Below are 27,083 nucleotides of genomic sequence, written 5' to 3'. Positions count from 1 at the left end.
TGTGGCATGAGGTACAGCTACTGTGCCTGTAGTGTGGCATGAGGTACAGTTACTGTGCCTGTAGTGTGGCATGAGGTACAGTTACTGTGCCTGTAGTGTGGCATGAGGTACAGTTACTGTGCCTGTAGTGTGGCATGAGGTACAGCTACTGTGCCTGTAGTGTGGCATGAGGTACAACTACTGTGCCTGTAGTGTGGCATGAGGTACAACTACTGTGCCTGTAGTGTGGCGTGAGGTACAACTACTGTGCCTGTAGTGTGGCATGAGGTACAGCTACTGTGCCTGTAGTGTGGCACGAGGTACAGCTACTGTGCCTGTAGTGTGGCATGAGGTACAACTACTGTGCCTGTAGTGTGGCATGAGGTACAGCTACTGTGCCTGTAGTGTGGCGTGAGGTACAGCTACTGTGCCTGTAGTGTGGCATGAGGTACAGTTACTGTGCCTGTAGTGTGGCATGAGATACAGTTACTGTGCCTGTAGTGTGGCATGAGGTACAGTTACTGTGCCTGTAGTGTGGCATGAGGTACAGTTACTGTGCCTGTAGTGTGGCATGAGGTACAGTTACTGTGCCTGTAGTGTGGCATGAGGTACAACTACTGCGCCTGTAGTGTGGCGTGAGGTACAGTTACTGTGCCTGTAGTGTGGCGTGAGGTACAACTACTGCGCCTGTAGTGTGGCGTGAGGTACAGTTACTGTGCCTGTAGTGTGGCGTGAGGTACAGTTACTGCGCCTGTAGTGTGGCATGAGGTACAGTTACTGTGCCTGTAGTGTGGCATGAGGTACAGCTACTGTGCCTGTAGTGTGGCATGAGGTACAACTACTGTGCCTGTAGTGTGGCATGAGGTACAACTACTGTGCCTGTAGTGTGGCGTGAGGTACAACTACTGTGCCTGTAGTGTGGCATGAGGTACAGCTACTGTGCCTGTAGTGTGGCATGAGGTACAGCTACTGTGCCTGTAGTGTGGCATGAGGTACAACTACTGTGCCTGTAGTGTGGCATGAGGTACAGCTACTGTGCCTGTAGTGTGGCGTGAGGTACAGCTACTGTGCCTGTAGTGTGGCATGAGGTACAGTTACTGTGCCTGTAGTGTGGCATGAGGTACAGTTACTGTGCCTGTAGTGTGGCATGAGATACAGTTACTGTGCCTGTAGTGTGGCATGAGGTACAGTTACTGTGCCTGTAGTGTGGCATGAGGTACAGTTACTGTGCCTGTAGTGTGGCATGAGGTACAGCTACTGTGCCTGTAGTGTGGCATGAGGTACAGTTACTGTGCCTGTAGTGTGGCATGAGGTACAGTTACTGTGCCTGTAGTGTGGCATGAGGTACAGTTACTGTGCCTGTAGTGTGGCATGAGGTACAGTTACTGTGCCTGTAGTGTGGCATGAGGTACAGCTACTGTGCCTGTAGTGTGGCATGAGGTACAGTTACTGTGCCTGTAGTGTGGCATGAGGTACAACTACTGTGCCTGTAGTGTGGCGTGAGGTACAACTACTGTGCCTGTAGTGTGGCATGAGGTACAGCTACTGTGCCTGTAGTGTGGCATGAGGTACAGTTACTGTGCCTGTAGTGTGGCATGAGGTACAGCTACTGTGCCTGTAGTGTGGCGTGAGGTACAGCTACTGTGCCTGTAGTGTGGCATGAGGTACAACTACTGTGCCTGTAGTGTGGCGTGAGGTACAGCTACTGTGCCTGTAGTGTGGCATGAGGTACAGCTACTGTGCCTGTAGTGTGGCATGAGGTACAACTACTGTGCCTGTAGTGTGGCGTGAGGTACAACTACTGTGCCTGTAGTGTGGCATGAGGTACAGCTACTGTGCCTGTAGTGTGGCATGAGGTACAGCTACTGTGCCTGTAGTGTGGCATGAGGTACAGCTACTGTGCCTGTAGTGTGGCATGAGGTACAGCTACTGTGCCTGTAGTGTGGCATGAGGTACAGCTACTGTGCCTGTAGTGTGGCATGAGGTACAGCTACTGTGCCTGTAGTGTGGCATGAGGTACAACTACTGTGCCTGTAGTGTGGCATGAGGTACAACTACTGTGCCTGTAGTGTGGCATGAGGTACAACTACTGTGCCTGTAGTTTGGCGTGAGGTACAACTACTGTGCCTGTAGTGTGGCATGAGGTACAGCTACTGTGCCTGTAGTGTGGCATGAGGTACAGCTACTGTGCCTGTAGTGTGGCATGAGGTACAGCTACTGTGCCTGTAGTGTGGCATGAGGTACAGCTACTGTGCCTGTAGTGTGGCGTGAGGTACAGCTACTGTGCCTGTAGTGTGGCATGAGGTACAGCTACTGTGCCTGTAGTGTGGCATGAGGTACAACTACTGTGCCTGTAGTGTGGCGTGAGGTACAGCTACTGTGCCTGTAGTGTGGCATGAGGTACAGCTACTGTGCCTGTAGTGTGGCATGAGGTACAGCTACTGTGCCTGTAGTGTGGCATGAGGTACAGCTACTGTGCCTGTAGTGTGGCATGAGGTACAGCTACTGTGCCTGTAGTGTGGCGTGAGGTACAGCTACTGTGCCTGTAGTGTGGCATGAGGTACAGCTACTGTGCCTGTAGTGTGGCATGAGGTACAACTACTGTGCCTGTAGTGTGGCATGAGGTACAACTACTGTGCCTGTAGTGTGGCATGAGGTACAACTACTGTGCCTGTAGTGTGGCGTGAGGTACAGCTACTGTGCCTGTAGTGTGGCATGAGGTACAGCTACTGTGCCTGTAGTGTGGCATGAGGTACAGCTACTGTGCCTGTAGTGTGGCATGAGGTACAACTACTGTGCCTGTAGTGTGGCATGAGGTACAACTACTGTGCCTGTAGTGTGGCATGAGGTACAGTTACTGTGCCTGTAGTGTGGCATGAGGTACAGCTACTGTGCCTGTAGTGTGGCATGAGGTACAGGTACTGTGCCTGTAGTGTGGCATGAGGTACAGTTACTGTGCCTGTAGTGTGGCATGAGGTACAGTTACTGTGCCTGTAGTGTGGCATGAGGTACAGCTACTGTGCCTGTAGTGTGGCATGAGGTACAACTACTGTGCCTGTAGTGTGGCATGAGGTACAACTACTGTGCCTGTAGTGTGGCGTGAGGTACAACTACTGTGCCTGTAGTGTGGCATGAGGTACAGCTACTGTGCCTGTAGTGTGGCATGAGGTACAGCTACTGTGCCTGTAGTGTGGCATGAGGTACAACTACTGTGCCTGTAGTGTGGCATGAGGTACAGCTACTGTGCCTGTAGTGTGGCGTGAGGTACAGCTACTGTGCCTGTAGTGTGGCATGAGGTACAGTTACTGTGCCTGTAGTGTGGCATGAGGTACAGTTACTGTGCCTGTAGTGTGGCATGAGATACAGTTACTGTGCCTGTAGTGTGGCATGAGGTACAGTTACTGTGCCTGTAGTGTGGCATGAGGTACAGTTACTGTGCCTGTAGTGTGGCATGAGGTACAGCTACTGTGCCTGTAGTGTGGCATGAGGTACAGTTACTGTGCCTGTAGTGTGGCATGAGGTACAGTTACTGTGCCTGTAGTGTGGCATGAGGTACAGTTACTGTGCCTGTAGTGTGGCATGAGGTACAGTTACTGTGCCTGTAGTGTGGCATGAGGTACAGCTACTGTGCCTGTAGTGTGGCATGAGGTACAACTACTGTGCCTTTAGTGTGGTGTGAGGTACAACTACTGTGCCTGGAGTGTGGCGTGAGGTACAACTACTGTGCCTGTAGTGTGGCATGAGGTACAGCTACTGCGCCTGTAGTGTGGCGTGAGGTACAGTTACTGCGCCTGTAGTGTGGCATGAGGTACAGCTACTGTGCCTGTAGTGTGGCGTGAGGTACAGTTACTGCGCCTGTAGTGTGGCGTGAGGTACAACTACTGTGCCTGTAGTGTGGCGTGAGGCACAGTTACTGCGCCTGTAGTGTGGCATGAGGTACAGCTACTGTGCCTGTAGTGTGGCATGAGGTACAACTACTGTGCCTCTAGTGTGGCGTGAGGTACAACTACTGTGCCTGTAGTGTGGCATGAGGTACAGCTACTGTGCCTGTAGTGTGGCATGAGGTACAGCTACTGTGCCTGTAGTGTGGCATGAGGTACAGCTACTGTGCCTGTAGTGTGGCATGAGGTACAGCTACTGTGCCTGTAGTGTGGCATGAGGTACAGCTACTGTGCCTGTAGTGTGGCATGAGGTACAGCTACTGTGCCTGTAGTGTGGCATGAGGTACAACTACTGTGCCTGTAGTGTGGCATGAGGTACAACTACTGTGCCTGTAGTGTGGCATGAGGTACAACTACTGTGCCTGTAGTGTGGCGTGAGGTACAACTACTGTGCCTGTAGTGTGGCATGAGGTACAGCTACTGTGCCTGTAGTGTGGCATGAGGTACAGCTACTGTGCCTGTAGTGTGGCATGAGGTACAGCTACTGTGCCTGTAGTGTGGCATGAGGTACAGCTACTGTGCCTGTAGTGTGGCATGAGGTACAGCTACTGTGCCTGTAGTGTGGCGTGAGGTACAGCTACTGTGCCTGTAGTGTGGCATGAGGTACAGCTACTGTGCCTGTAGTGTGTGGCATGAGGTACAACTACTGTGCCTGTAGTGTGGCGTGAGGTACAGCTACTGTGCCTGTAGTGTGGCATGAGGTACAGCTACTGTGCCTGTAGTGTGGCATGAGGTACAGCTACTGTGCCTGTAGTGTGGCATGAGGTACAGCTACTGTGCCTGTAGTGTGGCATGAGGTACAGCTACTGTGCCTGTAGTGTGGCATGAGGTACAGCTACTGTGCCTGTAGTGTGGCATGAGGTACAGCTACTGTGCCTGTAGTGTGGCATGAGGTACAGCTACTGTGCCTGTAGTGTGGCATGAGGTACAACTACTGTGCCTGTAGTGTGGCGTGAGGTACAGCTACTGTGCCTGTAGTGTGGCATTAGGTACAGCTACTGTGCCTGTAGTGTGGCATGAGGTACAACTACTGTGCCTGTAGTGTGGCATGAGGTACAACTACTGTGCCTGTAGTGTGGCGTGAGGTACAGCTACTGTGCCTGTAGTGTGGCATGACTGTGGTACAGCTACTGTGCCTGTAGTGTGGCATGAGGTACAACTACTGTGCCTGTAGTGTGGCATGAGGTACAACTACTGTGCCTGTAGTGTGGCATGAGGTACAGTTACTGTGCCTGTAGTGTGGCATTAGGTACAGCTACTGTGCCTGTAGTGTGGCGTGAGGTACAGCTACTGTGCCTGTAGTGTGGCATGAGGTACAGCTACTGTGCCTGTAGTGTGGCATGAGGTACAGTTACTGTGCCTGTAGTGTGGCATGAGGTACAGTTACTGTGCCTGTAGTGTGGCGTGAGGTACAGCTACTGTGCCTGTAGTGTGGCGTGAGGTACAGCTACTGTGCCTGTAGTGTGGCGTGAGGTACAACTACTGTGCCTGTAGTGTGGCGTGAGGTACAGCTACTGTGCCTGTAGTGTGGTGTGAGGTACAGCTACTGTGCCTGTAGTGTGGTGTGAGGTACAGCTACTGTGCCTGTAGTGTGGTGTGAGGTACAGCTACTGTGCCTGTAGTGTGGTGTGAGGTACAGCTACTGTGCCTGTAGTGTGGTGTGAGGTACAGCTACTGTGCCTGTAGTGTGGCGTGAGGTACAGCTACTGTGCCTGTAGTGTGGCGTGAGGTACAGCTACTGTGCCTGTAGTGTGGCGTGAGGTACAGCTACTGTGCCTGTAGTGTGGCATGAGGTACAGCTACTGTGCCTGTAGTGTGGCGTGAGGTACAGTTACTGTGCCTGTAGTGTGGCGTGAGGTACAGTTACTGTGCCTGTAGTGTGGCATGAGGTACAGTTACTGTGCCTGTAGTGTGGCGTGAGGTACAGTTACTGTGCCTGTAGTGTGATGTGAGGTACAGTTACTGTGCCTGTAGTGTGGCATGAGGTACAGTTACTGTGCCTGTAGTGTGGCGTGAGGTACAACTACTGTGCCTGTAGTGTGGCGTGAGGTACAGTTACTGCGCCTGTTTACCTGGAGTTTACCTGGAGAGAGTTTCGGGGGTCAATGCCCCCGCGGCCCGGTCTGTGACCAGGCCTCCTGGTGGATCAGCGCCTGATCAACCAGGCTGTTGCTGCTGGCTGCACGCAAACCAACGTACGAGCCACAGCCCGGCTGATCAGGAACTGACTTTAGGTGCTTGTCCAGTGCCAGCTTGAAGACTGCCAGGGGTCTGTTGGTAATCCCCCTTATGTGTGCTGGGAGGCAGTTGAACAGTCTCGGGCCCCTGACACTTATTGTATGGTCTCTTAACGTGCTAGTGACACCCCTGCTTTTCATTGGGGGGATGGTGCATCGTCTGCCAAGTCTTTTGCTTTCGTAGTGAGTGATTTTCGTGTGCAAGTTCGGTACTAGTCCCTCTAGGATTTTCCAGGTGTATATAATCATGTATCTCTCCCTCCTGCGTTCCAGGGAATACAGGTTTAGAAACCTCAAGCGCTCCCAGTAATTGAGGTGTTTTATCTCCGTTATGCGCGCCGTGAAAGTTCTCTGTACATTTTCTAGGTCGGCAATTTCACCTGCCTTGAAAGGTGCTGTTAGAGTGCAGCAATATTCCAGCCTAGATAGAACAAGTGACCTGAAGAGTGTCATCATGGGCTTGGCCTCCCTAGTTTTGAAGGTTCTCATTATCCATCCTGTCATTTTTCTAGCAGATGCGATTGATACAATGTTATGGTCCTTGAAGGTGAGATCCTCCGACATAATCACTCCCAGGTCTTTGACGTTGGTGTTTCGCTCTATTTTGTGGCCAGAATTTGTTTTGTACTCTGATGAAGATTTAATTTCCTCATGTTTACCATATCTGAGTAATTGAAATTTCTCATCGTTGAACTTCATATTGTTTTCTGCAGCCCACTGAAAGATTTGGTTGATGTCCGCCTGGAGCCTTGCAGTGTCTGCAATGGAAGACACTGTCATGCAGATTCGGGTGTCATCTGCAAAGGAAGACACGGTGCTGTGGCTGACATCCTTGTCTATGTCGGATATGAGGATGAGGAACAAGATGGGAGCTAGTACTGTGCCTTGTGGAACAGAGCTTTTCACCGTAGCTGCCTCGGACTTTACTCTGTTGACGACTACTCTCTGTGTTCTGTTAGTGAGGAAATTATAGATCCATCGACCGACTTTTCCTGTTATTCCTTTAGCGCGCATTTTGTGCGCTATTACGCCATGGTCACACTTGTCGAAGGCTTTTGCAAAGTCTGTATATATTACATCTGCATTCTTTTTGTCTTCTAGTGCATTTAGGACCTTGTCGTAGTGATCCAGTAGTTGAGACAGACACGAGCGACCTGTTCTAAACCCATGTTGCTCTGGGTTGTGTAACTGATGGATTTCTAGATGGGTGGTGATCTTGCTTCTTAGGACCCTTTCAAAGATTTTTATGATATGGGATGTTAGTGTTATTGGTCTGTAGTTCTTTGCTGTTGCTTTACTGCCCCCTTTGTGGAGTGGGGCTATGTCTGTTGTTTTTAGTAACTGAGGGACGACCCCCGTGTCCATGCTCCCTCTCCATAGGATGGAAAAGGCTCGTGATAGGGGCTTCTTGCAGTTCTTGATGAACACAGAGTTCCATGAGTCTGGCCCTGGGGCAGAGTGCATGGGCATGTCATTTATCGCCTGTTCGAAGTCATTTGGCGTCAGGATAACATCGGATAGGCTTGTGTTAATCAAATTTTGTGGCTCTCTCATAAAAAATTCATTTTGATCTTCGACTCTCAGTCTGGTTAGCGGCTTGCTAAAAACTGAGTCATATTGGGACTTGAGTAGCTCACTCATTTCCTTGCTGTCATCTGTGTAGGACCCATCTTGTTTAAGTAGGGGCCCAATACTGGGCGTTGTTCTCGATTTTGATTTGGCATAGGAGAAGAAATACTTTGGGTTTCTTTCGATTTCATTTATAGCTTTTAGTTCTTCCCGCGATTCCTGACTCCTAAAGGATTCTTTTAGCTTAAGTTCGATGCTTGCTATTTCTCTGACCAGTGTCTCCCTGCGCATTTCAGATATATTGACCTCTTTTAGCCGCTCTGTTATTCTTTTCCGTCGCCTGTAAAGGGAGCGCCTGTCTCTTTCTATTTTACATCTACTCCTCCTTTTTCTTAGAGGAATAAGCCTTGTGCATACATCGAGTGCCACCGAGTTAATCTGTTCTAGGCATAAGTTTGGGTCTGTGTTGCTTAGTATATCTTCCCAGCTTATATCGGTTAGGACTTGGTTTACTTGGTCCCACTTTATGTTTTTGTTATTGAAGTTGAATTTGGTGAATGCTCCCTCGTGACTAGTCTCATTTTGTCGGTCTGGGGCTCCTCGCATACATGTCTGAACCTCAATTATGTTGTGATCTGAGTATATTGTTTTTGATATGGTGACATTTCTTATCAGATCATCATTGTTAGTGAATATGAGGTCTAGTGTATTCTCCAGTCTAGTAGGCTCTATTATTTGCTGGTTTAAATTGAATTTTGTGCAGATACAGTGGTGTGAGATACAGTTACTGTACCTGTAGTGTGGCGTGAGGTACAGTTACTGTGCCTGTAGTGTGGCGTGAGGTACAGTTATGAGTCTTGCTAGGGTTCAGGTTTGGGTTTATGTACTATGGAAAATGTTAGATCTTGTATCATGCTGAAACAGATACAATACAACACTCACAACGTTATATAATAGATATGTTTCGGTCCTGAGACCTTATTCACTTCAAATACAAAAAGGACATGAGAAACGTATGTTGTGCCGCTATAGCAAGTGAGTGAGTTTATTCAGGTATACACAAATACAGTTACATAGATTATCATACATAGCAGGGTATGTGTAGAGAACCTAGGATAACCCAAAAAAGTCAGACAAAGTGACTTATTTCCAGTGGGGTCCTTTTAATACCTTATTATTATACTGTAAGGGAGATAATATCTTATTATTATATTATAAAGGAGACATACTAGGTATAAGGCAAAAATTAATTATTTATATTTACATGTGTGTTAGATAAAAAGTAAAAAATCATTCTCCTCTCTTTCTGTCGCTACATTCATTAGGCACCTTTTGTCTCTCTTCTTGAACTGGTTCATGCTATGATTGACTTTGACATGTGTAGGCAGTCTATTCCATCTCTTTATTGCTGTACAATAAAAGGTGTTTGACGCCTGGCCACTGACTGTGGGTACTACAAAGTTATGCTCTTCCCCTAGTACTATGATTGCTCCGGTTCTCAGTCTTGACAAAATTGGCAGCAAGATATTCTGGACACTGTTTGTAAGCAATTTTATAAACTTCAGTTGTTTTACTCTGTCTTCAACTTTCAGCATATCCGATTGTTGTAATTCATCCTGGCCTACATGTTCTCTTGGACTCAGGTCCAGGATGAATCTTACCATTTTGTTCTGGGTGATTTGCAGTCTATCTTTCAGTTTTTTTTTTTTTTTTTTTTGTCAAGGCAGAGTACCATGAAAAGCAAGCGTAGCCTATATGACATTGTATAAGGGCTAGACATAGGGTCCTGCGAGCCTCAGTAGGTGGACACTGTGCTTGTCTGTACAGGAACTTCAATCTTGCATTCGCTTTCTTTGCTACACTGTTCCCTATCAGTTCTCCTGACATGCATGGATCGAAAGGGATTCCCATATATTTTACTGAGGAAACTGAAGTGATGGGTTCCCCATTACACCGGACGTTAAAATTATTTACCCTTCTCAGTTTATGTTTCGTGCCAAAGAGTATGGTTTCTGTTTTCCCGAGGTGTAACGACAGTTTGTTGCTGCAGGACTCCAGTTCCAGTGTTATTACATTAGCTATATCTTGTGGGTCTTTACCTGACACTAACAGAGCACTGTCATCTGCATACAGTAGGAGTCTGCACTTGACACTGATAGGCATGAATTAACATAGCATAGGAATAATAAGGGACCCAGAATACTGCCTTGGGGAACTCCACATGCTATCGGCAGGGGTTCTGATTCCGTTTTGTTGATTTTGACAATTTGTCTCCTATTGCAAAGGTAGGACTTAACCAGTCTACAGAACCTATACCGATAGCTTGAAGTTTCTTACATAATATGTTATGTTTGACAGTATCGAAGGCCTTTTGCAGGTCTAAGGTTACCATACCTTTGAGGTTCCCCATTGACATTTCAGTTCTCAAGTAATCCATCAGATTAATTAGGGAGGTGTGGTTGAGTAAGATTGATAGCTATGGAGAATGTTATTGTCATTAAGGTACTTAACTACTTGACAGTACACCGCCCTCTCTAGAATTTTGGATATTATACTGAGTATACTAACAGGCCTATAGTTGCTTACATCAGACCTACTATTTTTCTTGAGGATAGGAGTAACTCTGGCCTCCTTGAACCCCTCCGGTACGGTATTAGTGGTGATGGACAGATTTATTATGCGAGCAGTGGGGATTGGCAATTCAGAGGCACTTTTTATTGAGAACTTAAACGGGATGTTATCTTGACCGGTGCTCTTAGTTGGGTTTAACCTGCTTAGTTTTTGTTTTTTTTTTGCACGAAGTCATGAGACACACTTACTAGTTGACAACTGTTTGGGGTTACCTCTTTATTGGTATAGTATGTTTTAAACTTATCAGTCTGTGTTAAAGGTATTTGATGCAGCTGGTAGTTTACTTACTAGTATTGATGCGACAGATGTGTAGTAGGAATTAAAACAATTTGCCATTTTAGTTGTTTCGTGACATACCTCGTTATCGAGATTTAGTACTATGTTAAATCTGTCTACGGGTTTATGGTTACTGTGGAAAATACTGTATATATTTTCCGGAAATACGGTAATTTATAGGTAAATAGATGGCCTATACTGTATTTAATAATATTTGTCATAGAAAACGGAAAGCCTGCATCTGGGCAGGAGACTCGCCATCTTGGTTTTGAATTTTGTACAAACGTTGGTGTAATGGGAAGAATTTTTCGTGCTCTAGAGGTTAAAATTGTGTTGACACCTCTCAAATAGGAGGCGAAATTGGTGGATGTGAATTCCTGCATAATTTGAGATATCAGACGACTGGACAAGACAGCTCCAGGAACCTCAGATAAGCTCTCTAGTTTTGTGTGTAATTCTGGCCAGCATTATTTTCATAGATTTAGTTAGAGTGAGGTTTTCTGAGTATGATACACATTAATCTCCAGTCAAATTGGTGAGTGATATTAAAATATATTTTCCTTCTGTTATGTAATTGTATATATATATATATATATATATATATATATATATATATATATATATATATATATATATATATATATATATATATATATATATATATATATATATATAACCATTTATTATTTTTAATGTGATGAATGGTTTGAAAAACCGTCAAGTTGAAGATTGAGACACTTATGCAGCATATGGGAATCTTTATTCAGGAAACGTTTCGCCACACAGTGGCTTCATCAGTCCAATACAAAGAGGAAGGCGTAAGGAGAGGAGGAGTATGAGGTAATCAGTCCCTCAGCCTGGAGTCGATGTGTTCAGTCCATCAATCTTGTACAAGATTGATGGACATATTCATCACCTTCAAAACTACCATCAGAAAACATCTTATCTCCCTGATACACCCTGTCAACTAATAATACGAATACCACCTGGTGGTTCACACTTACACTCACTCACCCATTTGACCATAAACAGAAATATCAATCTCAATCTCAAAATAATGAATCTTAACTAGTCATAAGTTGGCCTGTGATACTCCAATACTGAAACTATGTATTGTGCCAAAACAAAAGCATTCACATTGCTAAACTCACAAACTAGTATTTAGTCACTTAGCCATAATACCAACTTACCTCATAATTTTGTAATATTTTAAACTTAAGATTTAATTTAAGTCTGCCCGAAATGCCTAGCCATGCTAGGTGTTCTAGTGGTACACTCTGTAATTATTATTTTACTACATGTAAACCACACAATAACCAAATTCTGTAAACTCAGCATTGTAATACTTATAGAGAATAAACTTTGAATTTGAATTTGAATTTGATTATTATTATTATAATCAAGGGGGAAGCGCTAAACCTGGGGGGGATGTGGAAGGCATTCAGGCTTAATTCGGGGAACTGGAGCACAGATCCAATTCCCTAAATCAAGAGCCCCTCACCAACATCAAGGAACCTTCCTTGAGGGGTTTGAATTTGAATGTATGATAATTTTACTTATGTGTACCTGTGCCTAATTAATCTTACAATGGATCTTTGTCAGAACCCAACCAGGCATTGTTACATCACTAGAAATAAATATTAGTTATTTCATATTTTACAGTTAGTCCATATAGTTGATGTACATAATCCAGTATGGAATACATTATCAAAAATATAACTTATTGCCACTAAAAACATTGGTCGTAACTTGAGACATTAATCTAAACAAACAGTGACCAGCACTCCAAGATACCTAGAAATGTCATCTTACATGAAAGTTGATATACATGAATAAAGTAAGTGGATAAGTTTCAAAATTCTGACATAATAAACTTACACTTTATTTGCAAAGACCTATACAATATTAAAAATATGAGGAATTAGAGTTTGTAACACCAGCTGGGTCTATTGTCTCTATCCTCCTTATTAGGTTATCGATTATTGAAAAATATAAAATTATATGTTGGCTATTTTATTTAAAATAAAAATGAAAAGATCTTTTAAATATTTATATACAATGTAAAAATATTTAAAAAAATGTTTAGTCTCTTTACAAGCATGGAACTAGTTGTCCACAATGTTAGGTCGTGACAAGGAACTGTGTCGCAGGGGGATACTGCCTAATACTCGATAACTTCAAAATGTTAAAGAAAGTCCATGCATATAACTTAAATGACAATGTGTACTAAACTAACATCAAAGTCTAAACAGTGTTAAAGAGACTTTTTAGATGATTCTAGATTGTTTTGGTGTTATAGTTGTGATGGCGGGCAACAGATGGCGTGTGAGTCACCACCACTAACAGGAGGGAGTGACGGCGGCAGACCTTCCTCAACGTCTGTGAATATCTCCATCATCCGTGGGTTGTGACGCCCCCGGAGGCCCTTCATACATCATGGCGGCCATGGGGCAGCTGGTGTTCGATGAATATGGGAAGCCCATCATCATCTTAAAGGATCAGGACCAGCAGAAACGGTTGACGGGCGCCGATGCTCTCAAGGTAAGAATGGAGTGCAGGTGTTGTTGTTTTATCTGGGTGTGGTGATGATGAGTCCTACACCACCTTGTTCAGCACCTTACCTGTACTGGTACTCATCTCTGAGCAAAATAGTGTCGCCTTCATTGTACATTTATATTAAATGACATATCACGACCGGTGGTGACTCACGTTGTGTATCCAAATTTGGTCTATTTGATTCCTTTGTAAATTAATACAAGTTATTTTATTCGTGGAGACATTTAGTTTAAACACCCAAAATTCTTCCAGGGACTAGCTTATTAGCTTTTAATGATGTTTGCATTTACTAAGTAACTGCAGGGATGTAAATTAAGAGGGGAGGGGCTAATGCATTTTACTATTAGGGAATAAATTATTTAGCATCTGTGAAACGATGATAAATTCACACTATTAAATTTAATATCTGCAATTTACCATAAACTTACAAGATGTTCCTAACCTAAAACCCCTAATAACCCAGCATAAGGCAGCAGTAAGAATGATAACATACATAAATGACCTACCAAATGCATCACAACTACTCAAACCCACACTATTTGCAGATGACACTACATACGTCTACTCTCACCTGAGCCCAGTCATGCTAGCCAATACTGTAAATACCGAATTACAGAAAATATCTACCTGGATGAGGACCAACAAATTTACTCTAAACATTGACAAAACCTACTTCATTCAGTTTGGTAACAGAGCTACAGATGTGTCTCTTAACATAATGATAAATGGATTACCTATCACAAAACTCAGAGTGAAAATTCTTAGGAATCCACCTTGATAATAGACTCAAATTTCAAACACATATACAACAAATTTCCAAAAAAAATTCCAAGACCGTAGGCATACTATCGAAGATACGGTACTATGTTCCACAGTCAGCCCTCCTGGCCCTATATCACTCGCTTATTTACCCCTATCTCACCTAAGGAATTTGTGCATGGTGCTCAACAACAATAAACCATCTCAGACCACTAATCGCCCAACAAAAGGCTGCAGTCAGAATGATAACAAATTCCCACTACAGACAGCACACTCCACCAGTATTCAAAACACTAAACCTACTCACCATACAAAACATCCATACTTATTACTGCACCTACTACATTCATAGAACACTTAACTCTGATATTAACCCTCCCCTCAAACATTTCCTTACCAACCTCAACAGAACACATGACCATAACACAAGGCACAGATCACTCTTTGATGTTCCATTCTACTGATTACACAGCAACACAGTAAATGACCATATGACCTGTCTTTGTAATACTCATTTGTACTAAATTGTTATCTGTTTTACAATAATTTTTGTACCACTGAATATATCATTGCTTAGTTAATCTAAAGTTAATTTTAAACCTGCCCATAATACTCTGCATACTTTTTTTATTTATTTATTTATTTTATTTATTTATTTACAATTTGAGCATACAGAGGTACAAAAAAATACAGACAAGAGCAGCATGCCAAAGCCACTTATACTATGCATAGCATTTCGGGCTGGCTTAAAATTAACTAAGCAATGATGAAATCAGTGATAATACATTATTGTAAACAGATAACTATAAAGCACAAATGAGTATTACAAAGACAGGTCATATGGTTGCATGCATTGTTGTACATTCAGTCGTATGGAGTATTCTGTTAGGTAGTGTATTTAAAAAATAATAAAGTTAGATTGGGTTTTAGGTTTAACATTTATGTGATATAATTGTGAGAAACATTTAAGATATACAATTTATAAGGTTCAGTTATTCAGTATTTATTTGGTTTTGGGTGAGTAAGTGATCTTTGAGAAGAGACTTGAATTTATAAACAGGTAGTGTTTCTTTTATATTTACAGGTAATGAATTCCAGATTTTAGGGCCTTTTATGTGCATTGAGTTTTTGCATAGTGTGAGATGGACACGAGGAACATCAAAGAGTGATCTGTGCCTTGTGTTATGGTCATGTGTTCTGTTGAGGTTGGCAAGGAGATGTTTGAGGGGAGGGTTAATATCAGAGTTAAGTGTTCTATGTATGTAATAGGTGCAGTAATAAGTATGGATGTTTTGTATGGTGAGTAGGTTTAGTGTATTGAATATTGGTGGAGTGTGCTGCCTGTAGTGAGAATTTGTTATCATTCTAACTGCAGCCTTTTGTTGGGTAATTAGTGGTCTGAGATGGTTAATTGTTGTTGAGCCCCATGCACAAATTCCATAGGTGAGATAGGGGTAAATAAGAGAGTGATATAGGGCCAGGAGGGCTGACTGTGGAACATAGTACCGTATCTTCGATAGTATGCCTACAGTCTTGGAAATTTTCTTAGAAATTTGTTGTATATGTGTATGAAATTTGAGTCTATTATCAAGGTGGATTCCTAAGAATTTTCCCTCTGTTAGCTTTGTGATAGGTGATCCGTTTATCATTATGTTAAGAGGGACATCTGTAGCTCTGTTACCAAACTGAATGAAGTAGGTTTTGTCAATGTTTAGTGTAAGTTTGTTAGTCCTCATCCAGGTAGATATTTTCTGTAATTCGGTATTTACAGTATTGGCTAGCGTGACTGGGCTCGGGTGAGAGAAGACGTATGTAGTGTCATCTGCAAATAGTGTGGGTTTGAGTAATTGCGAAGCATTTGGAAGGTCATTTATGTATAGGAGAAAGAGAAGAGGGCCAAGGACACTTCCCTGTGGGACACCAACTGTAATTGGTTGCGCAGAAGAGTTTGCCCCATTTGCGTACACATATTGGCTTCTGTTGCTGAGGTATGACTTGAGGTAGTTGAGGGAGTGCCCTCTTATACCATAGTGTGACAATTTTACGTGGAGCAAGTCATGGTCAACTGTATCAAAAGCTTTACGTAAGTCAATGAAGATCCCCAGTGGGACTTCTTTTTTCTCTATTGCAGTGTATATATGTTCTAGCATGTGTATAATAGCATCATTAGTATTTTTATTAGGCCTGAATCCAAATTGGCAGGGGTTGAGTATGTTTTGGGAGATAAGGTAGGAGTAGATTCGTTTATGAATTAATTTTTCGAAGATTTTTGAGAGAGGGTGTAAGTTGGATATTGGCCTATAGTTATTCAACTCTGTTTGGTCTCCTCCTTTGTGGATCGGGGTGACCCTTGCTATTTTGAGTACTGTAGGGAAGGTGGAGGATTCTATGGATTTGTTAAAGAGTGTTGCAATGATTGGTGATAGCACTTGTGACAGTTTTTTGTATATAAAGGGTGGTAAGGTATTTAAATCTCCTGCCTTGTTTTTTAGTGCGTTGATAATAAGGGAGACTTCGTATGGGTTAGTCGGAGCTAGGAACAGTGTGTTCGGGTAGTTGCCGGTGAGGTAGTCATTTGGTGGGGTATCTGAGCTTGGGATTTTATTGGCAAGGTTTTGTCCTATAGTGGAGAAGAAATCATTGAGTCTGTTTGCTGTTTCTGTTGGTGGGAGTTGGGGTTCATCTGATTTTGCTAATTTTATTTCGCTATTTCGTGATATCTTTTTTGTTCCCAGAATTTCTGATAGGGTTTTCCAGGTCTTTTTTATATCACCTCGTAAGTTGGATAATCTGTTCTCATAATACAATTTTTTTGCCCTTCTTATCAGGCTGGTTAGGATTGACGAGTAACGTTTTGTTTGGTCTCTGGTTATGTGACCCATTCTGTACTGTTTTTCATATTGGTGTTTTGTATTTATGGATTTGAGAATGCTGGGTGTTAGCCAGGGACTGTTCAGTCTCTTAGCTGTCATCTGTTTAGTTTTTTTAGGGCAGTGCTTGTTATAGAGGTATTGGGTCTTTTTTAGAAAATTATTAATACATTCGTCAATATCTGTATAGATTTCTAGCTCAGTGTGCCAATCAATGTTTGCTACTGCTGTTGTGAAGTTATTAATGGCTGCCTCATTGTGAAGTCTGAAGGTGACTTTAGTAGTGTCTTGGGGTAGTTTACCAAGAGTTGTTATGAGGAAAGTAGGGTAGTGGTCTGTGGTATTATCTGTAATTATGCCTGATTTTAAAGGGGATATGGTGTTGGTCCAGATGTGGTCAAGTAGGGAAACACTAGTCTCTGTAACTCTTGTAGGTTTTGTTACTGTTGGTAGTAACATACAGTTACTCATTGTGTTTGTGAATTCAGTAACGTGTGGGTCCTGGTCTTGCAGGAGATTTATATTGAAGTCACCTGAGAGTAGTAAGTGATCTTTGTTCATGCGTGCATCAGTTATCATACTTCCTAGGTTTTGACTAAATTGGCTAATGTTTGACTGTGGAACTCTGTAGATGTTTATCAATGTGAGAGGTTTTTGTAGGTATTTGGATTTGAATTTAGCTATTATATATTCCCCATGTTCATCCCTTGTGCAAGTATTAGTGATACATTCTAGTTGGTCTGAGTAGTATATGGCTGTGCCACCCCCTTGTTGGTCTGGCCTACAGTTGTGTATGGCTGTGTAACCAGGAATGGCATAGACATCTGTACTATCAGGCTTTAGCCAGGTTTCAGTTAGTGTAATGATGGACATATTGGCATGTAAGGAATTTAGTAATGCTATGAGGTCATCGTAATGCTTGCTTAAAGATCTGATATTGTAGTTAAAGATAGTTATGTTGTTGTTGGCACTGAGAAGTGCCTTTGATTGTTCTGCAGTGTAGTAATTACAGTAACTGTTTGATTCATTTAAGTCATTAAATAAGAGGTTGGTATCAGGATCAATGCTTGTAATCATAAGATTTGTAGTGAATCTATAGTTAGAATTAAGTATAAAACAAAGTAAATAGTCTTAAGCTAAAAAATAGCACCTGAATTATTTAACAAATGTAAAATAATGAGCTAAGGTAGTTTTTTTTTTTTTTTTTTTTTTTTTTTTTTTTTTTTTTTTTAAGCTAAAATAAAGGAGACAATATAAAAGGGACTAATACAAATAAAGTGATGATCAAATAATGGAGCTTGGGAATATGATAGTAGGTAGTACTATAAAGGTAATTTTTTAAAGTTAGAATTATAGTATAAAATTATAATATAAAAGGGACTAATATAGGTTGTGGTGAACAATAAAGTGGTAATCAAATAAATGAGCTTTGGAATATAATGGCAAAATTGTGAACTTATTCTACTTTAGCACCTGAGAATAGCACCTTGATTATTTTAACAATTGTGAATATATAAACTAGGGTAGTTATATAAAGCTAAAATAAAGGAGAAAATATATAAGGGACTAAAATTAAGTAATGGTAAACAAAGTTAAATGGACAGATGGTAGGAATTATAATATAAACTTATAATATAAAAATACAATTTGAAATGGTACTTGCAATTGCACTAGAGTCTGGTATAGGTTGTTGACAAGATCAAGATTATAACTAGATTTAAATTGACAAAATAAAATTCACAATTAAAGTACCAAAAGAATAATAGTAAAAAAATAACAATGGTAATGTCTTGGTTATAATATGATAGTAAGATGGTAGACAGGTACCCAGGTACACAGGTACAAAGGATAATATAAAGGTTGGGGTTGAATATACAAACTTGAAAATTTGGCAACAAAATGTTATGGGAAATATAAGATAAATTTTAATGTACAAAAGTAAAATTGACTGGTAGTAAATATGGTGTTTAATAAAATTTTAGTAAGTAATAGTGATTACAAAAAAGTGAAAAAGTAATGTTTATTTCATTCAATATTGCACTGGTAGTTATACTTGGTTATATGGCAGTACAAGGTAATTAAGAGTAATCTAAGATAGTAAATGTGGTATTAAAACAGGTAAAGGTAATTAGACAAGTAATGGTTATTAAATGTCAAAAATGTTAAGAGTAAATTGAAATTTTAGTAAAAATGATAATTATTAATTTTAGTAAGTAATATCAATTGATAGTATTTAAAAAAATATGAGGTAGTAATATGGACAGAGAAAGTATCAATTCAGCTAATGTTTAAGCGAACAATAGTAAATAACAAAATCACATAAGGTGACTTATGCTTACTAGTAAAATCACAAAATGAGGTAGTTGATTATTTAATTACTAAGAGATTGCACAATGAAATTTGAACAATAATGGAGCAAAACATACACTACACTACGTAGGCTTTTAAGTTGGACATTGTTTAGTTATTCTCTGTAAGATTAGTATCCCTGAGAAATCGTGATAGATCATTCTCGTTCATGATTGTGTACAGTTGACCTACATTTGTTTTCCTAACAAGAATTTTCCCATCCCGTGTGAAGCATTGGTGTATTGTCGTTATTCTCCCGCTTAAGTTTTCTGACTCTATACAGGAGGTTCTGACGTTTTTTGGTAAGACACTCGTTTATGTATACCTCTTTCTTTACTTTAATAGATGCAATAATTAAGTCTTTTTTTCCTGTCATGTGAGTGGAATCTAAGCATAACACTTTTTCTACCATGGGATCCTAGTAACCTGGCTTCTTTTATTTCAGACTCTGGTACAATAACACTTGTTTGGTCCTTTATGATCTGCAGAGTAATTTCTTTACTGTTTGTTTGGTTCATATCACTGGGAAAAAGTGGACTGTTAACTATTACTGCGTCCGATAGTTTATCTTGTTCAGTTTTATCTTCTTGGAGAGCAAAGTAGTCACTGAACTGGTTATCTAAGTTGTTCTTCCAGTCTTTTACTGCTTCTTCAACCTTTGTATTAAGAGATATTATTTGTTGGGTATGGCTATCTATGACTGTTTGGATGGTCTTGTCACAGTTAGTCATTCCTGGTGTTGTTAACTTTTGTTCAAGACTGTGGATTTTGTTCTCGAGTTGTGTCATCCTGGTGTCTTGTTTTGTTAGCGTCTCTCGAAGATTCATATTTTCAATAGCTAAGTTGGAGATGCATGTCTTTAGGGTATCTGGATCGTTGGTCATACCTGAGAGACTACTTGGTAGGTTGAATCCGGGGAAGAGAGGGGAGGATGGGCTGGTGGCAGCCATGTTTGTTGTTATTGTTGTGGTGTGGCTTTGAGCGGTGGTGAGTGGGGTGGTTGCTGAGCCGGCGTCCTCCTGGCTACACTTGTTGAATAGTTGATTTTTCGGTGTTTTCTTGCTGGCCTTGGTGCTGTTTCCTCTTAGATTGCGCCTCATAATACTACAGGAATTGTTGTAGTTAAGAAGAAGTTGTAGTATACAAAGCTTAGGGTTACGTTGTTTGGCTGGCAGCGGGGTGTTGCTTTCGGTTTGTGTGCAGTCTTCCTTTGATCTCTATTATTTTCGATTTGTAGGTTTCACTGTTGGTAATCTTTGGTCATTCTGGGTGCTACGTTGGGTAGTGCAGTTTTGCTTGTAACTAGGTCATCATAGGAGCGTTGGTAGCTCTGGTAGTTGGAGAAAAGTACGGAGCTTGGAAGTCGCTGCTGCCGCTGCCACCGCAACCTAAAGGGGCTTTGGCATGCTGCACTTTAAAAATTGTATTCCTTGTACTTCTCTGTATCATATTCAAATTAACTAAATAAATAGTTTGTACAGCAATGCATGCAACCATGCGACCTGTTTTTGTAATACCCATTTGTACTTGTTATCTGTTTACAATAATGTTTTACCACTGAATACTTCATTGCTTAGTTAATCTTAAGTTAATTTTAAGCCTGCCTGTAATGCTATGCATTCAAGTGGCTTTGGCATGCTGCATTTAACTATTCTTTTGTACTTCACTGTATCATGTTCAAATTAATAAATAAATAAATAACAAATTCCCACTCCTGCCAGCATATTCCACCATACTATATAGAATATAGAATTCATTACCAGAAGATATTAAAGTAACCCAGTCTGAAAATCAATTTGACTCTTCTCAGAAGCCACTTAATCACCCTAGACTAAAGGCTAAATACTCAGTACACACTTACTCACCTGTGTACTCCCACATCATAACTTCAACAATCACTTTGAACCTTTTATCCATTGTTGACAGGAATATAATTGAATCATTGTTTTCACAAAAAGCATTTTCGAATATATGAATATGTCTTTTGTCTTGCTCAAATTTTGATTCATTTATAATCTACTGTACAACTATGAAATAATTACTGTCCTACTGTAAAACTATAAGATATAATCCTTAGTGTTAAGTAGTCTGTAAGCCAATAATGTTAAGTTGGCCCATAGTGCTTAGGCATAATAGAGGCTCTCTTTGCATTGCAACCCACTATTGTAAATACAAAATCTCAGTGTACTGTTTGCAAAGACATAAAATAAATAAATAGATGCCAAAACTACCCAAGTGCTTGAAATAGTCTGAGGTTACTTGCTTCCTCAGAGGGAACTTTGAAGGGATAGCATAATAATAGATGACAAGTTGTTGGAATTCCTCCAGTTGGGATTGAGATGTGCCATTTTGTGTTGAATCATCCCTCTAGGTTTGGTGTCTGATTCCCATGCCTTAACTTCTCTTGGACCCTTGTGGATAGTTATAATTGTAATAATTAACTTGTACAAGTAAATCTTGTGTGAGGATAATGTGACTTACTAGTAAACTTAGAGTGCATAAACAAGTCACTAGTTTGTATATACAGAAGGGCCCTACTTTACAGTGCTTCACTTTAGTGTTTCGCTAATGCAGCAGTTTTCAATTATATCCATTCTTCATTTATTCAGATTTCTTACAATAAATACATTCACTCGCTATAAGCTCAGGATGAAAATATTTTAAGTACTGTGCCCTGTATATGCATTTTTTAGGCATAGCTCTGTTGCTCACTTAATATAATAATAATATCTTTATTTACTACAAGTACATGTACATGGTATACAGCCCTAGCTGACGTCATTGACATACTACTATATAGAAAACCCCTTGTTATGCTGAGCATTTCGGGTAAATTAGGTCAGTGTCCCAGGATGCGACCTACACCAGTTAACTAACGCCCAGGTACCCATTTATAGATGGGTGAACATAGACAACAAGTGTAAAGAAACATGCCCAATGTTTCTACCCTGGCTGGGAATCAAACCCAGACCCTCACCATGTGAAGCAAGAGTTTTAGCCACCAGGCCACCAGAGCCCCTAGTGGAAATACGTTATCAAGCTTTTATATGCATTTTATGTGATGTGATTTTTGCTTTACAGCAGTAGCCTGGAACCTAACCTGCTGTTTAAGCGGGGTCCTTCTGTACTATGGCCAATGAACGATGCCCGATAATGCCCAAAATTTCATGGTTCTGTACTTAAACCAACTATTAGTAGGCTAATATCCAATGAATGCCCTGATACTGTTGAGAAAGTATCACTTAGCTATTTTGGCTTTAATGTACAATTACATTTGCACAAGCACAGGTGATGCACTTTGTCATTCAGGCACACACATGGATCAGCATTTCTTTGAGTAGTCATATTAAAAATATAAATAATGTTCTGTTATTGGAAATATACATCATTTGAAATTGTCATATTACATTGTAATGTACTGTGTGTTGTCACACTTAAATAATTACAGCCTCTCCTCACTTAATGAGAGTTCCGTTCCTAAGACCATGTCGGTAAATGAGTTCGTTGATAAGTGAGGAACCACCCTTTTCTGATACTTCAAAAAGTCACCATCCGAAAATAAAACATTCGCTGTTTTATGTTTGCTCTGAAAATCCTTTCAATATGTTCATTATTAAGGGTAATACAACATGAAACATGTGAGCATTTATTGTAGAGAGGGAGAAGAAGAAGAATGAAGAATGGAAGAAGTACAACAGTTCACTGGAAAGGGGTTAGTGATGCATCTCAGCATCAAGCAGTCTCAGACTACATATTTCGTCTAAATTTGTAATTTATTGTGCATCCCATAATACAAGATAGAAGTGCAGCAGCACTTGGAAGAGGAGAAACAAAGAGGAAAATGAAAAGTACAAAAGAAGTTCACTGTAAAGGGGGTTAGCTGGTGTGTTAGTCTGTGTGTTTACATTCTTGGCGTCTCGTGGCACCTAAGGGTGGGTGTTAGAAATGGTTAAACTCGGTGAACAAGGTATGTCGGTGGTAAAAATTATAATAATTGCTCTGGAGTGCTTAAAATGTCATATATGTATTTCGTATAGGATTGGTAACTGACATTTAAAGTGCTCCAGAGCGATTGTTATTATTATTATTACCACCATCGACATGCCTTGTTCACAGAGTCTAATGATTTCTAACACCCACCCTATTTATTTATTTATTAATTTGAACATGATACATTGAAGTACAAAAAAATAGTGGTTAAGTGTAACATGCCAAAGCCCCTTGTATGCAGAGCATTATGGGCAGGCTTAAAATTAACTTAAGATTAACTAAGCAATGATATATTCAGTGGTAAACATTATTGTAAACAGATAACAATTTAGCACAAATGAGTATTTCAAAGACAGGTCATATGGTCATTTACTGTGTTGCTGTGCATTCAGTAGAATGGAGTATTCTGTTAGGTAATGTAGTTAAAAATAACAAGTTTAATTGGGTCACAGGTTAAACATATATGAGATACAGTTATTCAGTATTTATTTAGTTGTGGGTGAGTAAGTTTTTCTTTTATATTCACAGGTAATGAATTCCAGATTATTGTGCCTTTTATGTGCATTGAGTTTTTGCATAGTGTGAGATGGACACGAGGAACATCAAAGAGTGATCTGTGCCTTGTGTTATGGTCATGTGTTCTGTTGAGGTTGGTAAGGAGACGTTTGAGGGGAGGGTTTATATCCGAGTTAAGTGTTCTATGTATGTAGTAAGTACAATAATAAGTATGGATGTTTCGTATGGTGAGTAGGTTTAGAGTTTTGAATAGTGGTGGAGTGTGCTGCCTGTAGTGGGAATTTCTTATCATTCTGAGTGCAACCTTTTGTTGGGTAATTAGATGCCACAAGAGATGCCAAGAATGTAAACACACAGACGAACGCACCAGCTAACCCCTTTACAGTGAACTTCTTTTGCACTTTTCATTTTCCTCCTTGTTTTTCCTCTTCCAAGTGCTGTTGCACTTCTATCTTGTACTATATCTTGTACAATAAAGTGCATTATGAAAGCTAGTGTACTGAGTGGCTGTAGGAAGGAGATTGAGATGCTTGATGCTGAGATGCCGCTCTGCCCGTTTCCATGACCCATGTTCTTGTTTAGCATGCAATTCAGACTTGTCGGAGAGCACGTCATAACTGTCAGTAAATGAGTATGTCGGTAAGTGAGGAGAGGCTGTATTAATGTAATCAAACTAATATTTGTTAGAAAAATACTGTGCCTTGTAGCAGCACTTTTTATCATGGTCTCGGCCGACTAACTTGATTTTTGTAACCGTCACCCTTTCAGTGATATTTCACAATAAGGTGTTGCTTTTTGGCTAATAAACATGAAAATTCTTAAGTGACTCAGTTCCATTGGGGTCCTTGTCGTACTTTACTCTTTGCAGTCTGTTAGATGCAGTCAAGGTGATGACTTGTCATAATTTGAAGACACTAGGGAGATGAGGATGATTCACACAGGAATGAAGAAACACTGCAGTGGGCCTATTAGCCCATACTGGGCCAATAATTGATTCACACCTATTGAACCCCAAAATACAGACTGGGGTGTAGGTGGGGGGGGCCTTGCCCATCCTCATGGAAATTGGCAAAAATTAAATATTTCTGTTACTTGAGCCTAATTACAAGCTGCTTCTGGTCCAGGAACAAACCAAAAATCATCTTTCATTAGCATGTCTCCCATTCTATTAAATAAAAAATAAAAAAATCCTAAAAGCCATCTTAGAAAACAACTCAGATTTGTTATTTTAAACCAAACACATGTCGGTTTTGATTTACCCATCATGTACCACATTGGGCAGGCTTTTCTTTTATATTGTACACACGTGCAATACAGACCCATTCTCTTGTATATAGGCCATAATTTACTACTATCAGCTTATCTGAGTGAACTGAGCTCATGACATAGAACTACGCAAGAGATCCTGGCCTCAGTGACTTAGTTCAGCATGATGGTCACTGAAAGGGTTAATGCAGTGGTTGTTGCTGAGCAGTTGTGTATGAATTACTGCATACCTTTCAGAACAAACTATTTGTATTAAAACTGTTATATTGTGTATTTAATTGATTAATCTTGTTTCAGTCACACATCTTAGCTGCCAGGAGTGTGGCATCCATCCTATCTACCTCCTTGGGTCCTAAAGGCTTGGACAAGTTGATGGTGAGCCCTGATGGTGACATCACGGTAACCAATGATGGTGCAACAATCCTAAAGATGATGGATGTTGAGCATCAAATTGCCAAACTTATGGTTCAACTCTCCCAGTCCCAGGATGATGAAATTGGTGATGGAACGACTGGAGTTGTAGGTGAGTTTTATGTTTATTTTTTCTCATTAGATGGTTACTTGTTTATTTTAGGGGTAACTGCCCATGCAGTAAGGTTCCAGACCAAGCCTGATTGATCATACTGTGGTGCCAGCTGCTCACATCAACATATACACTGCATGGGTGATTAGCAGCAGAGCTGAGGAATGTATCAAGTGCCTTCTTGAAGGCAGCTAGCAGTTTGTTGGTGAGTCACCCTTTTCTTGAATAGGTGTTAGTCTTTGTTCCCTTACTGAATTCTTAGTGGTGTGGTTTAACCTTTTCAGGGTCCAGAGGCCAAATTTCAAAGTGCACACCAGGGTCCAAGAATTAAAAAAAAAAAAAATTTGTTATTTTTTATTATGAAATGGTAGAGAATCTTTTTCTGAAGGTAATAAAACAAAAAGTACAAAATTTGATGGAAAATTGACGAAATTATGCTCGCGAATTTTGACGTGTCAGCGATATTTATGAATCGGCGATTTTGCCGACTTTGACTCCCATTTTAGGCCAATTACATTATACCAGTTGACCAAATTCTTAGCTATTTCACTAGTATTACTTCTGTTCTATCGATTGAGCACAAGAAATCGCCAAGTCAACTGTTTCAACTACAAAATAAAGTGATTGGAAATTGGTAATTTGGCCAATTTAACACAAAGTTCAATATATTCCAATTTCAAAATAGGGTCCAGAATAAACAATGTAGGTATTCCTACAAATGAATTCCATTTTGATTTTTTATTCACATAATGAATTTTTATTCAAACCAAAAAATAGAAGATTTTCTGTTATGCAATATTGTAATAATTGTATAAATATCATCACCACATTAGTGAATGTATATTAGACCCACCAGCTGGCATGTATTAGACGTGTGAGGTCATTTGTTTACTCTTGAACATCGGCAAAAAATTAGCATTTTCTCTACTTTGAGCTCGGTTTCAAGCCATTTCCAGTGCTAAAACCAATCAAAATCATCTCTATTTCTGTAATATGTCTTCCATTCTATCAAATGAGACCAAGAAATCGCAAATACAACTATAAAAAACATACGAAAAAACACTGCAAAGTCGCTGTTTTAATAGAAAATCACGGTCTCCGTTTTTTCTCTCATTATACACTGTGTGCTGCAGGATTTGTTTTATGTGCTGCACACATACCACATAGATGTATTCTCTCATATCTAGGCCCAAATTTACCACTCACAGCTTATCAGAGTGAGCTGAGCTCATGGTGTAGATCTACGGTTTGGACCCTGAACGTAAAGCCGTAGATCTACGGCATGGACCCTGAAAGGGTTAAGGGCCACAGAACGTATGCCGTATCGAGCCCTGCTTTCCAGTGCCTGGGAAAGAAACCTCGATCAAAGTGGAAGGAAGTTGACTAATAGCTGCACATTATTTGTCCCCACTGAGCCCTGAAGCCAGCAAGAAGATGCAGGTACAGGCCAGGATCTGACAGTATGGAGGGTCAAACCCCCTTCCCATTGCAGAGAGGTAAGGTCAACGACGGCACCCCGAATTCTTGGTGCATTCATTGCTTCCCCGATTTTCACTGGAGATATTTTACACCTAAGTCTCTCATTTTCATATGGAATGATTGTAGTGTGCAGGTTTGGTAC

The 27,083-nt window shown here is 40.8% G+C and overlaps 1 protein-coding gene across 1 annotated transcript; it reads left to right on the top strand.

Annotated features, from left to right (window-relative positions):
• Nucleotides 1-12,786: 12,786 nt before the first annotated feature.
• LOC138853157 (T-complex protein 1 subunit epsilon-like) lies at nucleotides 12,787-25,462 on the top strand (the record flags this gene model as incomplete). Its single annotated transcript, XM_070088160.1, is given in 2 exon segments — nucleotides 12,787-13,174; nucleotides 25,237-25,462. Coding segments are annotated over 2 exon segments (331 nt in total), but the record flags the coding sequence as incomplete, so codon positions are not given.
• Nucleotides 25,463-27,083: the final 1,621 nt, after the last annotated feature.

Source organism: Cherax quadricarinatus, chromosome 24, assembly GCF_038502225.1.
Source record: "Cherax quadricarinatus isolate ZL_2023a chromosome 24, ASM3850222v1, whole genome shotgun sequence".
NCBI lineage: Eukaryota > Metazoa > Arthropoda > Malacostraca > Decapoda > Parastacidae > Cherax > Cherax quadricarinatus.
Note: the sequence above shows the minus strand (reverse complement) of the source record. Positions and strands in the feature narration are given on the sequence as shown.